This window comes from Plecotus auritus (assembly GCF_963455305.1).
Source record: "Plecotus auritus genome assembly, chromosome: 7".
NCBI lineage: Eukaryota > Metazoa > Chordata > Mammalia > Chiroptera > Vespertilionidae > Plecotus > Plecotus auritus.
Genome location: NC_137774.1, coordinates 32,739,511 through 32,755,814, shown reverse-complemented (window position 1 = coordinate 32,755,814; position 16,304 = coordinate 32,739,511). Strand labels below are relative to the sequence as shown.

General features: G+C 37.6%; 1 protein-coding gene across 11 annotated transcripts in view; it reads left to right on the top strand.

Moving 5' to 3' along the window:
* NF1 (neurofibromin 1) overlaps positions 1–16,304 on the top strand; it is a 242,644-nt gene that overhangs the window by 110,837 nt on the left and 115,503 nt on the right. For all 11 annotated transcript variants that reach the window (XM_080680674.1, XM_080680681.1, XM_080680682.1 and 8 more), the window contains 10 exons: positions 4,021–4,461; positions 4,849–4,988; positions 5,237–5,359; positions 5,791–5,874; positions 6,666–6,782; positions 7,329–7,510; positions 7,624–7,835; positions 11,121–11,282; positions 11,416–11,519; positions 13,244–13,379. In XM_080680674.1, the coding sequence (XP_080536800.1) occupies positions 4,021–4,461; positions 4,849–4,988; positions 5,237–5,359; positions 5,791–5,874; positions 6,666–6,782; positions 7,329–7,510; positions 7,624–7,835; positions 11,121–11,282; positions 11,416–11,519; positions 13,244–13,379 (1,701 nt within the window). The remainder of the gene's footprint in view (positions 1–4,020; positions 4,462–4,848; positions 4,989–5,236; positions 5,360–5,790; positions 5,875–6,665; positions 6,783–7,328; positions 7,511–7,623; positions 7,836–11,120; positions 11,283–11,415; positions 11,520–13,243; positions 13,380–16,304) is intronic.

The window sequence follows — 16,304 nt, the reverse complement described above, 5'->3', positions numbered from 1 at the left end:
TTCAAAGATTTCTTTTTAAAGAACATATGCCACATGAGGTAACTGATCCACTAATAGAGGTCTATTAGTGGTTTCCTCCACCTTCATGAACAAGCAGTTTTTTCACTGTGATTGTTCAAATTATAGCCCTTTAAAGACCAAAAGTAGAAAATAAAATATTGCACATACTTTTTCTAATTCAATTAAGTAAAAAATATATATTTTCAAGAACTTAAATATTCAGTAAAATGAGACTTATCAGGCCTGGGCAGAGATAAGCTGAAAACATTAATAAAATATAACATAATGTAATATGTTAATAAATAATATAAAAATGTCTTCAATTAATAACTGAATTCGCTACATCAGAGAATGGAACAACATTATCAAAACAGTATAAGACAAGGGAAACCTGAAATTGTACCAGTGGAACAAAACCGAAAATCAAGAGATTTGTGGTAATCATTTGAGCCCCCATAAGAACTATATAAATATACAGTAGAATTTGCACTGAAAAACAAAAACCCAAACCTAATTCTTTATGCACTACAGAAGTCTTAGACACAAAAGATCCACCCAGATGAGCAAAATGAACTAACAAGCAAAATAGAGACAGACTCATAATAGAGAGCAGGCTTACAGATGTTGGAGGGGGTGGGCTGGATCGGGGGGAGTGGAGGGATTGAGAAATAAACAAACGAACACCCACAAAAAACAAGAGAAAAAGACTCTTGGACATGGACAACAGCATGGTGATTGCCAGGAGGGAGGGATGGAGGAGGAGGGTATAGGAGGATACTAGTAAATGCTGATGAATGTGGAGACTTGACTTAGGGTGATGAACACATTATACAGAGTACACAGATGATGTGTTGTAGAATTGTTCACCTTAAATCTGTATAATTTTGTTAACTAGTGTCACCCCAACAAATTCAATAAAAGGGGGAAAAGAATAAAAATTATTATTCCTTTGTTTCTGTTGGAGGGGATCTATAATCAATAGTGCCAAAAAGTGCTGAAAAAGCAAGTGAGTGATAAAATATTAACCCTATGAGGGAAAAGTCTAAACCTAATATGAAAACCACAATTACTAAATAGGTTGGTAATAGTATATTGAATGCTACAAATCTACCACACGTAGTTGATAAGAGTACACAAAATGACCTTTGACTAATGCATAACATTTTAAAGAATTCCTATTTACTTGTTTCCTACATTTTTAAGGGAACTGTCAATGAATCTCATTCCAATCTATCCATAAACCAACATACTAAGGAACAGAGCAGTTTTTCTGCTTCATTTATTAAGCCTTCAGAAAGATTAATTGCATCATCATCATCTTGGACTATATCCCACAGTAAAGTGTTTCCTTTCTTGCAAATGTTATCCAAATTAATGTCTGTCACAGCATTACTGTAGAATTGATGTTTATGAACTGCAGGCCCTTCACTAAGATGTTTAAATAGATACTAAATTGGGAAAATGTTTTTAGAGATGAAATGTTAGTTCTGCATGTAAATTAATCTGAACTAGTTCCTCTTTACACCCAGATTCTTTACCATCAAAATCAGCCATATTTTTTTCCCCTAATTTTGCACTGACCTTGGAACTACTGTAACTGGCGTTATTTGCGCTTAGCATATGATCATATTTGCCCATCGTGGTGGTGGAGGTGGTGATGCTGTGGACCAATAAACTGTTGACAATTTAATCTGTTCCCAATAGTCTCCCAAGAAATCCCCAGTGCATATAATATAAGATTCCTCAGTTATTTGTGCTATACAAGCAGCAATCATTTCCCCTGACATATCATGTTCTGGGTCTTCAGAGTGTGAACAGGCATTTAGCATTTGTATTCAATTATCTACTGATAGCATTGACTCAGTGTTAAAAACCAGGTTCTTTTCTATTCTATTGCTTGTCCCATTTATTTCTGATGGACCATGGGAATCCCCTAAGCAAATGTTTCCTTGACTTTCTAACTTTGTTATGAATATCTGTATCACAACTGCTTTTAAGATTAGGATTATGATCATGATCACCATCTTCAATTTCTTCCTTAAGGTCTCAATATCTGCAGTGTCTTCTGATTGTACCTCACTGCCAGGGCTCCCAGCTGACTGGTTTGCATGGTTAGAATTCACCTCATTGCCAGATCCATCACCATGTCCCCTACTGCTACCAGGACCACTGTTTCTATCTTCACACTGTTGTCAGTTTCTTCAGATCTGCCCTGCATGGATTCCTGTGTCTGAAAGTTGCTGTTGTTCATGTTTGGTTCTATTAATAAGTTGCTAATCCATTTCAATGTCACTGCCTCCACTTTGATGGGTTTCTAAAATATTTCTGCTTTGAGGACTGGCTACAGGTAACCAAGGTGATGGAGCTGCTCTGAGATCTTCTTCCTCTTTCTTATTTCCAATGGGAGGATTAACATTTAATAAAGATGCAAAAGAACTCTGGATAGCTGAGCCTTAATGCTGGTGCAGTATTCCATATTGTCTTAATTAATATTGATGCCAAATACAACGTCTGTTCAGTTTGAACACTTGGCTCAAGAGCTGAGACTGGATTAAGGAGATGTCTAAGTGATACTGGATTCATATTCTTGATGAGTGAAGGAAATAAGTCATATATATACCAATTACAGTGTTTCAGCCCAAATGCTGTCATATGCTGAGTTCTCAGATCCCTTCCACTGCCAAAAAATGCAAAATCACTTGGCACTGTTTGATAATCTCAGTATGTAAATTTGGTCCAAATGTGTGCCTCTTCCACCTTGTTGCTGCTAAGCCAGTCTTTAAGTTCTTTTGCAGTGGACTTTTCTGTGTCTGATACCATGATTCATTACGGCATACATCATTGACCGTGTGAAGTTGATTTCATTATATGACTTAGTCCAGCCATCCTCGTAGTCAAAGTAGGTGATGTAAAGTACTTAACTACAAGATGTAGGCTTTCTTTATCAAAGCATAATGTTGTATCCAGTGGTTCTTTCATTGTGTTTCACATTAAGTCAGCCAGTTGCAAGCCACACCCTGTCTTAAGTCCTGATCAGAGAACTTGCTAAAATATCCGATCACATAGGTCCTAAAAGGGATAATGTGCTGCACAAAAGCAGGGATATATATCCATATTCTAATAATAGACACAATTGTATTACTTGCAAGTGCTATAAAAAATGGCAGAGTTTTAGGACTTCCATATTCAAAGCAATCCTTCATAAAAGGCCATTTTCCTCACAAAACAAACATACATAAGAAAGCAGTGCAATGGTACTTCTATATCATTCATACCACAAAATACCTCAAATATGTTGCTTTCTTGGGTTAATATATTTACTGTACTAGGATGAATATTATGCTTGTAAGCAGAATATAAGGGAAATTGAATTTGAAAAATTTTGCCACACATGGTAAGAGTTTTTCCTTCTCATCTGTACTCCATAAATTAAAAGGATCAGAAAATTGAAGATTTCTCCTCAGTCAGATTAGAGTGTGATTTTTTAAAATTGATTTTTGTCTTCCTGTACTTTCTTCGTTACACTCTCTTTCTGTAGTCAGAGGTTCTTCTGCTTGATTACTCTTATCTTGCCATGTGGAATCTGTGTTAATAGTAATACAATGTTTCAAGCTGGCTACAACAGAGCTCTTGAACTTGCGGAGTCACTAAGTTAATAAGTGAACACACTACTTGGTTAAAAATCTCCAAATGCTTATATTCCTTGAAGCAGCATAGATATTGCTTGTGTGTCCAGAAATTGATATAGCAAATATTTTGAAAATATATTCCTTTCTGAGCTGTAGTCATCATCACCTTCTGTATCTCTTGTTTATTGCTACTCTCAATTCTATAAGGCTCACCTTCCCTCAAGAAGTAAGACATCTTGAAGTGACTAGAGATGGTAGAGTGAAAACTTGGATTTTTTAAATGTAAAATGTGTTCTTTTGTCATGGAAGAATTGTTGGATAAAAAGTAATAGTCAAGTCTGTCAATCAATTTAGGATGAATTAACGTTTCCCATAAAAATTTTGTGTTTAGGCTGCTGAAAGCCTTCACAAGACCATTGTTAAGAGGCGAATGTCTCATGTAAGTGGAGGAGGATCCATAGATTTGTCTGACACCGACTCCCTACAGGAATGGATCAACATGACTGGCTTTCTTTGTGCTCTTGGGGGCGTGTGCCTGCAGCAGAGAAGCAATTCTGGCCTAGCAACCTATAGCCCACCCATGGGCCCAGTCAGTGAACGCAAGGGTTCCATGATTTCAGTGATGTCCTCAGAAGGAAATGCAGACACACCCGTCAGCAAATTTATGGATCGACTGCTGTCCTTAATGGTGTGTAACCATGAGAAAGTGGGACTTCAGATAAGGACCAATGTGAAGGATCTGGTGGGTCTGGAATTGAGTCCTGCTCTTTATCCAATGCTATTTAACAAATTGAAGAATACCATCAGCAAATTCTTTGACTCACAAGGACAGGTAAAGTGTGCTCTGCTTAATTTTTTAACTTTCCCTATGAATAGAGTGACTTATTAAAATAACGAAGCCCTTTTATTTATTTAGTAAATTTTGGCATGAACATTTACTCACAGGTTTTAAAAGAAATAGACAGAAAATTGCATTAAAAAAAAAGAATTCTCTAATGTGGGATCAGTTTGCTTTTTAGGAACTCTAGTGTGTGGGTATGCCTGGGGTTATGAATATCTTAGGTATGGGTATGAGTGTCTATGCGTATCTCTGTGCTTGTTTGGATATATGCCTGTGGGTGCATTTCTGCATATGTTTGACATTTAGATCAGGCAGCTTCATCTCTCTCTGATCTGTCTACTGTGCATTGATTCCAGATGTATTTTGTTCCTTGTATAGGTTTTATTGACTGACACCAATACTCAATTTGTAGAGCAAACTATAGCTATAATGAAGAACTTACTAGATAATCACACTGAAGGCAGCTCTGAACACTTGGGGCAAGCTAGCATTGAAACAATGATGTTAAATTTGGTCAGGTAAGCATTCTATTGAAATGTAGCAGAAATACATTGGTATTAGTAGTTATTAGTGAAGTAATTTGCCATCCTTTTCTTTATTGCTCCCAAATTAGGGTGTGAAAAAAATTGTTCTCTAATAAAGTAAAATAAAAATCTTGTAGCTTTTATAGTTACTTTTAGTAATTTTACTTAGAGATTAAAGCATTTAGAAAACCTCTTTTGTTTACATCTGATAATTTTTTTTGAATGTTTCTATGTCCAAATAGATATGTCCGTGTGCTTGGGAATATGGTTCATGCAATTCAAATAAAAACGAAACTGTGTCAGTTAGTCGAGGTAATGATGGCAAGGAGAGATGACCTCTCATTTTGTCAAGAGATGAAATTTAGGTGAGTTCTTAAAGGAACAATGCAGGGTCTTCTAAATCTTATTATGTTAAGTGAAGTACAGGAAAATAGGTACCTGGTCATTATGGGAAGCAGGGGTGGAGGGTGGAAAAGGAGCATTTTACGTGTCAGTTTTTCTCCATGTCTTTTTAAATTTCCCAAAGCTTTGTGTCCATGACAACGCTCCCTTTTTCAAAAAGTATACTAACCTTGAGCTAAGAATTTGATTCTGTTTCCAAACTGATACATATCTAACTAACATGGAGGGTCAGTATCCAAGTCCCTTCTGTTAGATTTGTGAGAGCAATATCTCTTTTAGAAACTTGTCATGTTGCCTTGGTGATTTGGCACATTGTGTGCACTATTTAAAAAGGTGTATGTATGACTTTTAAAAATTTGTTTGTTTGTTTTTTTTCCTCTCTACCATTCTGTAGGAATAAGATGGTAGAATACTTGACAGACTGGGTTATGGGAACATCAAATCAAGCAGCAGATGATGATGTAAAATGTCTTACAAGGTAAAAAAGAGAATGACCTTAAGTATCAACAGGTTTATTCTAGGCATTGGTACTACTTCATTATAGCTATTATACATATATTTTATGTGTATTGAAATTATTTTTCTGGATATCAAGCTCTTGCATTTGAATTATATACTTTTTTTTTTTTACTAAAAGACCTACAGTAAAAAAATTGTGAGAGTTTTATGTTTGGAAAGTTAGTGTTGCATATTTATGAAGGATAGTGTACAATTATTGGAAAATAAAATATGTAAAGCCTTAAATTGTATTTATTTTATGGTTAGATAAAAATCTTGTAGCTTTTATAGTTACTTTTATGTAATTTTACTTAGAGGTTATAGCATTTAGAAAATCTCTTGTTTACATCTGATAAATGTATTATTAATGTATTAGTTGTTTTGAGTTGTTTTAAAGCTAAGTTTGCTCTAATGACAAGTATTTATTGCCACATATTAGAAAATAATTAATCACTGTGAACTGCATAATAACCATTTACATGTGTTACTTTGGCCAGGCTTGGTTTTGAAGTGCATTCTCTTGATTTAAGGTAGTCATTTTGCCAAGATTACTTTGTAGAAAGTTATTGTCACCCTCTCCTAAACTTGAAATGTTTTTGTATTCTGGAGTCTGCATATTAACTCAAATCATTTAGCTTGTCCTAATAACTTGTTTAATGAAATAGGTAGCTCCTAAAGTTTGTGTCTGTTAGGAAGAAATTTATTTGAGGGGATGGTGGAGTGGAAGAGCCTGAAAAACTTACTATGGTCTTTAAATATTTTTTTCTTCAGAGATTTGGACCAGGCAAGCATGGAAGCAGTAGTTTCACTCCTGGCTGGCCTTCCACTGCAGCCTGAGGAAGGAGATGGTGTGGAACTAATGGAAGCCAAATCACAGTTATTTCTTAAGTAAATTTCTGTTACCAAAATCACAAAGCAAAAAACAAAGCCCCAAACAACCAAACAAAGAAAGTGTGATCAAAGAGAATAAATGGTTATATTTAGAACATGGACATCATTGCTTTGGTATTATGGCCATCAGCTGCTGTCTCATAAAATATAACACATGCATGAAGCAATATTTCCTGTGTCAGGAGTGGGATAGGAAAACAACTGTGTTTTGTGGTTTTTAAAGAAAATTATCTGACCAGTGAATTTTTATTGGCAGTAAAACCCAGATCGCTTATTTGGACCACTAATTTTATATGCTAAGTATTAAAAGTGATGTACTTACATTGCATCTAGTTGGTGTATATACTGGGCTTTGTCAGGGTAAAATCATATTCAACAGAACACACTTCATAATGAGCCACACTAGCTGATTACCCCAAGATTGGAGAGGAGCAGATACTCAAGACCCACTCATGAAATACACGTGATGATTTCAGAATGTCTGGTTAGTTTTCTGGTTGATGTGGCCTTCACTATATAAGGGTCAGTCTTTTTATTTCTCAGGTATTTCACATTGTTTATGAACCTTTTGAATGACTGTAGTGAAGTTGAAGATGAAAATGCACAAACAGGTGGCAGGAAACGTGGCATGTCTCGGAGGCTGGCATCACTGAGGCACTGTACAGTCCTTGCAATGTCAAACTTACTCAATGCTAACGTGGACAGTGGCCTCATGCATTCCATAGGTGAGATAAAATGAGAGCGTATAGAAATTTAAAACTTAGAGAATTGGCATATAAAACCAGTACAATTATTTCAGGAAGGTCATGTTAAATTTGCATCTATCTGTCCATATCAGGTTTAGGTTATCACAAAGATCTCCAGACAAGAGCTACATTTATGGAAGTTCTGACTAAAATCCTTCAACAAGGCACAGAATTTGATACACTTGCTGAAACGGTGTTGGCAGATCGATTTGAGAGACTGGTGGAGCTGGTCACGATGATGGGTGATCAGGGAGAGCTCCCTATAGCTATGGCTCTGGCCAATGTGGTTCCTTGTTCTCAGTGGGTAAGTTCATTGAAGGTGGAAAAGAAAAGTGCCTGCCACATAGCAGATGGTTCAGAATTCATTTGTTCAGTGAATGTTTATTGAATGAATTGCTAAAACTTTAGAGCTGGAAGAGACTTCAGATATTATTTGAGTGGTTTTTAGCTGTGGGGAAGTGGTTGGAGCTTGGTCCTCAGTAGTATTCTTACCTTAAGTATCAGGATCTTACTAATCCTCACACTTAAAGTAAAATGCAAACTCTTGACCTGTTCTACTGAAAAACTCCATTTAAACATCGATGAAAAGAAAATTAAAATCACTGATCTGGTCTGGTGTCTTCATATATTAACTGAGATAATTAGTGTTAAATCTTATATTTACTTATTAGTAATGCTAGAACTAGAATTCAAGGCTTGTGCCTATTTACTGTCCCCAATTCATGACTCTTTTTTTTATAATGCATTGTACAATTTTTAAAAAATTTAAGCACTCTTATTTGCATTTGAAATTCTGATGGTGCATGTTTTATTTATATTTTATTTTTATTTATTTTTTAATATATATTTTTTTATTAAATAAATCTTTATTCAGATTATTACAATTATTTCTCCTTTTTTCCCCCATAGCTCCCCTCCACCCATTTCCCACCCCACCTTCTGCCCTTACCTACCCCCCACTGTCCTCATCCATAGGTGTATGATTTTTGTCCAGTCTCTTTATGAACCCCCCCATACCCCTTTCCCCCTGAGAATTATCAGTCCACTCCCTTTCTATGCCCCTGATTCTATTATATTCACCAGATTATTCTGTTCCTCAGGTTTTTAATTTACTTGATTTTTAGGTTCACTTGTTGATAGATATGTATTTGTTGTTCATAATTTTTATCTTTCCTTTTTTCTTCTTCTTCTTCTTTTTTAATATATTTTTATTGATTTTGGAGAGGGAGGGGTAGATAGAAACAGTAATGATGAGAGAGAATCATTGATCGGCTGCCTCCTGCACGCCCTCTACTGGGGATCGAGCCCGCAACTTGGGCATGTGCCCTTGATTGGAATCGAACCCGGGACCCTTCAGTCTGTAGGCCGACACTCTATACACTGAGCCAAACCCTCTAGGGCTGATGTTGCATATTTTAAACACTGAAAACGTAATGTGGCTATTTGAATTCTTAATAAAATTTTTCCTAAAACCATATCATTTTTAATAATATATGCTAAAAATTTGGGAAGGAATTCCCTTTCTATGTTAAAAAGCTGCTTAGTTTATATTGTACCAAAAATGATTTCAGTTTAGTAAGTTATAACTAATAAGGCAGTCTGTCATTGCCTATAAATTTCTGCTATAAAAAGCTATAGGATCTTATTCTTCATACTTAAAAGTAAAACTCAAACTTTGGCCTATAAGGCTCTACCCTACCTGGCCCTACCTCATCTCTGACATGATCATGTGTCATTTTCCTTCTTGCTCACCAAACTTAATCCACACTGGCCACGAAACATGTTTGGGTGGTTTCCACCCTGCAGCTGCTACCTCTACTGCCTGGAATGCTTCTTCCCTGATCTCTTAAATGGCCGATTTCCTGTTCTTCAAGTTTCAGTTCAGATGTACTTTCTTTTTTTTTTTTAAATATATTTTATTGATTTTTTACAGAGAGGAAGGGAGATAGAGAGATAGAAACATTGATGAGAGAGAAACATCGATCAGCTGCCTCCTGCACACCTCCCACTGGGGATGTGCCCGCAACCAAGGTACGTGCCTTTGACCGGAATCAAACCTGGGACCCTTCAGTCCGCAGGCTGACGCTCTATCCACTGAGCCAAACCGGTTTCGGCCCAGATGTACTTTCTTAGTGAAGACTTTTCTGACCATCCAATCAAAACCACACCACAGTCATTGTGTCACATTACCTTGTTATATTTTCTTGGCAGCATTTATTCACGATGTGAAAATTAATCTGTTTGAGAACTTATTCTAAGCCTACTAGAATGTGAGCTCCATGAGAGCAGAGACCTTGTCCTCTGTTCATTCTAAGCTTCTTCCCAGAATGTGTGATTAAACAATGATTTATTATCACATCATTTTTCTTTAGTATACCCCAAAATACTTTACCATGGCCAATCATGAGGGTTATCATTTAGGTAATAGGTAGGAATTAGCCATTCACACTCACTTTGTACATAAATCTTGCTAGTCTTTTGGTTCTGCATGTACCAGGTCTATTTCCTGATTTCCTCTTGCAAATCTTGTAGTCTTTTCATTTTTGTTGTTTCTCTGGCCCATATTCAGGTTTCACTGAGTTTTTCTGACCATATGAGAGCTCTTATGGTCACGTGACCAAAGTCTTATTCTTGCTCACTTTTTTCCTGAGAAAATCATCTGTGCATATCAAGCTAAATGCTTTGTCATCATCTTCTATTGTTAGGCATATAGGAATAGTCATCTATTATAGACATACTAGAGGCCTGGTGCACGAATTTTGTGTACAGGTACCCACAGTCCAACGCTGCCTGCAGCTTCTACCTGCCGCTCCCACTCATCCCGGCCCCACTGCACCTGCCGTGGGCTCATGCCCAGTCAGTCCTGATTGATCGGGAGAGGCTTGCACTGCTGCAGCAGCATTCGCCAGCCATGAGCCCTGCGTCTGGCACCCTCCCGAGGGGAGTGGCCTGCGGGATTGGGCTGAAACCAGCTCTCTGACATCCCCTGAGGGGTCCTGGATTGCGAGAGGGTGCAGGCCAGGCAGAGGGACCCCACCAACGCACAATCGGGCCAGGGAGGGACCGGGGGAGGGCTCCGGGGCATGTCCAGCCCCTTCTCACCCAGTCCCGATCAGGGCCAGCCAGGGAGGGATGCAGGAGGTTGGCCAGCCAGGGAGGGAGGGCTCCAGGTTGTGTCTGGACCATCTCGCTCAGTCCCAATCGCCAGGACCCCAGCAGCAAGCTAACCTGCCGGTTGGAGCGTCTGACCCCTGGTGGTCAGTGCATGTCATAGCGACTGGTTGACCAGTTGACTGTCTGCCCCATGATGGTCAATGCATGTCATAGCGAACGGTTGAGCAGCCTTAGCATCATATCGTTAGCATATTATGCTTTGATTGAACAGTTGACCAGTCACTGGACGACCAGACACTTAGCGTATTAGGCTTTTATTATATAGGATGAGCACAAATAAATGTCAGGAGGAAAATTAATCAGTCACCATTTATATTGGTTCAGTGTGTAGTTGTCAATTTTGGATTTGCCTTTCAGTTTCCTGCATAAGAGAAAATAGGATTATCCACACTAACACAATTTGTTTTGTTCTCAGGATGAACTAGCTCGAGTTCTAGTGACTCTATTTGATTCTCGGCATTTACTCTACCAACTGCTCTGGAACATGTTTTCTAAGGAAGTAGAATTGGCAGACTCCATGCAGACTCTTTTTCGAGGGAACAGCTTAGCTAGTAAAATAATGACCTTCTGTTTCAAGGTTTGTATCATTCATCTGTTTTTTGTGTGAAGGTATGGCAATGATTTTGTACAGAATGTACAGAGCAAATATCCTCTTTAATGCAAGGTACTTGAATCAGGCATAATAAATTCCTACTTGTGTATTTCTTTAGGTATATGGTGCTACCTACCTACAAAAACTCCTGGATCCTTTATTACGAATTGTGATCACATCCTCTGATTGGCAACATGTTAGCTTTGAAGTGGATCCTACCAGGTTTGTCATCTTTCATCTACAACTGCTCTTCATTTTTTTCCCTACCACTACAATGATAGGGCCTCAGTAGAGGCACTGTACAATGGTAGAGCCTTGCCCTCACAATTTCTCTCCTTGATTCTTAAAATTAGTCTTTAGCCTGGCTGGTGTGGCTAAGTGGTTGAGCGTCGATTTATGAATCAGGAGGCCATGGTTCGATTCCCTGTCAGGGTCAGGGCACATGCCCAGGTTGCAGGCTCGACCCCTAGTAGGGGGTGTGCAGAAGGCTGCCAATCAGTGATTCTCATCATTGATGTTTCTATCTCTCTCTCCTTCTCCTGCTCTGAAATTGTTAAAAATTAGTCTTTAATTATGAAAGTTACATGAAAATACATTTTTCTTAAAAAACAATTGCAGTTATCATTAAAGGTGTCTGTGTCTACCATCTTGGAGATTTAGCACTATTACTTCTTTAATCTGTTTTTCTGTCTTTTTTCAATGCATTTGCATATATATGTAGCTATAGAAACTGTATATTATCATGTGAGTGCTTAATACAAATGGTAGCATATTGCTACATGGTTTTGCAACTTAATCTTTTTAATTGCAGGATTCTGAAGCGACGACTTGAGTGTCCCAAGCATTTATGTAATATGTAAATTAGTATATAAGTAAAAATTACTAATTATGAGATTGAAAACAAGAATTCAATACTTACTGGGTAACTGTGCTGGTTTTTAAGGAGACAAAGATGAGTACTTCCTTCCTTTAAGGAGTTTACAGTTTAGTAGGAGATAAGACATATAACACATAGTTAACAGTGAGTTTCATAGGGAATGTGTTTTGAGAGTTCAGATTATGCCAGTTGGGGAGCCCGAGTAAAGCTTTGTGGATTTGTTAACCATTGGGTGAAATTTAAACCCAATAAATAGGCAGAATTATTATTCCCGGCTTATTGATGAAAAAAAAATTGAGGCCCAGGGAAGTTAAATGCCTTGACCAAGGCCATAGAGATCAGTGTGGTAGAACTGAAATGTGTAACGTGTTTTATAAGTAGCATTTCACATAAAATAAACAGATCAGTCTTTCCTGGGTAAACCTGACACAAAAGTAAGTCTGTTTTCTGAATTTCTGCCTTTAATCACAACACCAAGACTTTAGAGATCATATTGAATTAGCAAGCCTGATTGAATGGGGGCAGTAATGGAGTATACCAGGCAAATGGAGACATCAGAGGTCACCAGAATGACGTGATTGGACAGTGATGGTGCCATTGACAGCATGGGGAGCAGCACAGGGTAAGACAGAGTAGGAGAAAAGATCAGTTAATTTTGGGCAAACTGAATTTTAGATACTTGTGGGAGGGACGCCTAGCAGAAATATCAGGCTGGATATGAAAGGCAGTTCAAAATAGGGGAAACATGAATGACCACAAAATACATGAAAGCGTGACTAACTTTACCAGAAGTCATGAAAATAAAAGTTAAAAAACATGAGATGCCCTTTCCTACCTACTAGATTGGGGAAAAAAATAAAAATTAAAAATCACATACTGAATTTGTAAGGATATAATAATTTTAATATACAATTTGCAAAATTTCTTTTTTTATAGTTGGCTTGTTCAAATCAAGATGCCAACAAAGTCCAAACATTGTATTTGCCTGATTTGGCTGAATATCTCTTAAGGAGTCTCTTTTAAGGAGTGTTTTTGTTTGTTTTTAACTTATTTGACTTTTTTTTTGTAGGTTAGAACAGTCAGAGAGCCTTGAGGATAACCAGCGAAACCTCCTTCAGATGACTGAAAAGTTCTTCCAGGCCATCATCAGTTCCTCCTCAGAATTTCCCCCTCAGCTTCGAAGTGTGTGCCACTGTTTATACCAGGTATGCTAAGGTTAGAGATTACCATTATTGATCCAAAGCTAAATTAAAAAGAATGCTTTACCAAAGAGGAATTTAGCTTTTGATAGTGGGTGATTAATAATACTGAGTCAAATTAGATGGGTAAAGCATTAAAAATTGTTGGAATCGGCTTTGGAAATAACAAATACTAGGAGACAGTTTTAAGTATTTTAAGGAGGTACTTTAAAATAATTTTTTCTTGTATTGCGAGCAAGTTTAAGATGCACCAAGTCTATTGGGTATAATGAATGTGGTTGAAATGAGATATATTATGCAATTTTGTTTGTTTGCTCTCTTTTGCCTATATTATTCATTGGGTCTTTAACATATGAAACAGGTGTACTACCTGCTTTTTGCATTGTGAGGCTTGATCCATCATTTTGATTTCTTCATTAAGATATAATGTTTGCCCAGCTGGCATGGCTCAGTGGTTGAGCACCAACCTATGAAGCAGGAGGTCACAGTTCGATTCCCAGTCAGGGCATATGCCCAGGTTGAGGGCTTGAATCCCCAATGTGGGGCATGTAGGAGGCAGACGATCAATGATTATCTCTCAACATTGATGTTTCTATCTCTCTCTCTCCCTTCCTCTCTGAAATCAATAATAAAACTATATTAAAAAAAAAGATAAAATGTTTTTGTGTCATTTTCCCAGGAAAGACTAATCTGTTTATTTTATGTGAAATGCTACTTAGAAAATATGTTGTACCATCATTTAGATAAAATTATTAGATTTTTTAACACTAGCACTATAAATAATTGCCTCTGAGTTCAGATGGCCACAGTCATTCCTACTTGTTGAGGAAATTAGGTCTTTATTCTTTTATGGTTTCCACTTTGTTTTTGAATTGTATATGCATTCATTCCAAAGGAGATTAATGCAAATCCACTTAGCCTGTTTAAACTGTGATTCTGGAAGAAACATTAATAGGTCTAGAGTTAGGGACTCCTGGAGAAAGAATTTATGCTTTTACCAAAACCCATGCCTTTCTCCTTTAATCCTCAACTGAGGATATGCTTTTATTGATTTTAGAGAGATAGGAAGGGGGAGAGAGTATGAAACATTGATGTGAGAGAGAAACATTGATCGGTTGCCTCCCGCACTCGCCCTGTCTGGGGGTCAAACCCACAACCTAGATATGTTCCCTGACCAGAATCAAACCTGCATCCTTTTGGTGTACAGATGACACTCCAACCCAGCGGTCACCAACCTTTCGGACCTCACAGACCGCTGCTTCAAAGGTTTCCTTAAACCAGCGGTCGCCAACCTTTCGGGCCTCACCAGTGACCCGCGGATCACCGGTTGGCGGTCGCTGCTCCAACCACCTGAGCTATCCGGCCAGGGCCAAATCCTATGCCTGTGTCTTTCTTTAAACACGCTAAGCACCCAGCCTGTTTTGTCTTCCGGACGGAAAGTATAGTGTCAGTCACCGGTGACTGACAGGGTGCTTAATGTGTTAAGAGTCATCCTCATCCATTTGTTTTTTAGTGTAGAGCTTTAGTTGCTTAGAGACATTAGCAAGATCACCGAAATTACCATTTTCAGGCTTTATTTATGTCAGACAAAAATAGAGTTTAAGCCAAAAATAGTAAAACGAGCTAAAGAAGGTTATTATGTAATGATAAAAGGTTCAATACATCAAGAAGATATAGTAATTGTATATTTATGTGCTTAACATTGGAGCACCTAAATATATAAAGCAAAAATTAACAGAGCTAAATGGAGAAATAAACAGTAAAACAATAATAGTTGGGTAATTTATCCCACTCTCAACAATGGATAAATCATCTATAGAATCAATAAGGAAACAGCAGACCTCACAGATATATGTAGAACATTCTGTCCAACAACAGCACAATACACATTCTTCTCAAAGACACATAGAATATTTTCTGGGATAGATTATATGTTAGGCCACTAAACAAGTTTTAGCAAATTCAAGATTGAAATCATACTGAGCAAGTATCTCTTTTGACCGCAATGACGTGAAACTAGAAATAAATAAGAGGAAAACTGGAAAATTTATGAACACATAGAAATTAACACTCTCCTGAACAATCAGTAGATTAAAGAAGAAATTAAAGGGGAAATAAAAAAGTTTCTTGAGATAAATGAAAACAGAAACAAAACATAACAAAACTTGTGGGATGCAGCAAAAGCAGTTCTAAGAGAGAAATGCATAGCAATAAATACCTTCATTAAAAAAGCAAGAAAGATCCCAAATAAACAACCTAACTCTATACCTTTAGGAACTAGAAATGGGGCCTTTGGGAGATGCTTAGGTCATTAGGGTGGAACCCTCATGAATGAGATTAGTGCTTTTATAAAAAAGACTTCAGAAATCTCCCTTGCCCCTTCCATCATATGATGATACAGCGGGAAGATGGCTGTCTATGAACCAGGGTTCTCATCAGATATTGAATCAGCATGTGCCTTCATTTTAGACTTTCTAGCCTCTAGAACTGTGAAAAATATTTGCTGTTTAAGCTGAAATAAAGACTGAATCAGGAAGAAATAGAAAATCTAAATAAACCAATTACTAGGGAGGAGATTGAATCAGTAATCAAAAATCTCTCATGAAGAAATGCCCAGGACCAGATGGCTTCACTGTTGAATTTTATCCAATACTTAAAAGAATTAACACCAATCCTTCTCAGACTCTTTCCAAAAATTTAAGAGGAGGCAATACTCCCAAACTTATTTTACAAAGCCAGCATTATCCTGGAGAAAAAAACAAAACACAAGAACAGCCCTAGCTGGTTTTGCTCAGTGGGTAGAGCATCGGCCTGCGGACCAAAGGGTCCCAGGTTTGATTCCTATGAAGGGCACATACCTGGGTTTCGGGCTCGGTCCAGTGTGTAGGAGGCAGCCAATCAATGATTCCCTCTCAGCATTGATGTTTCTAG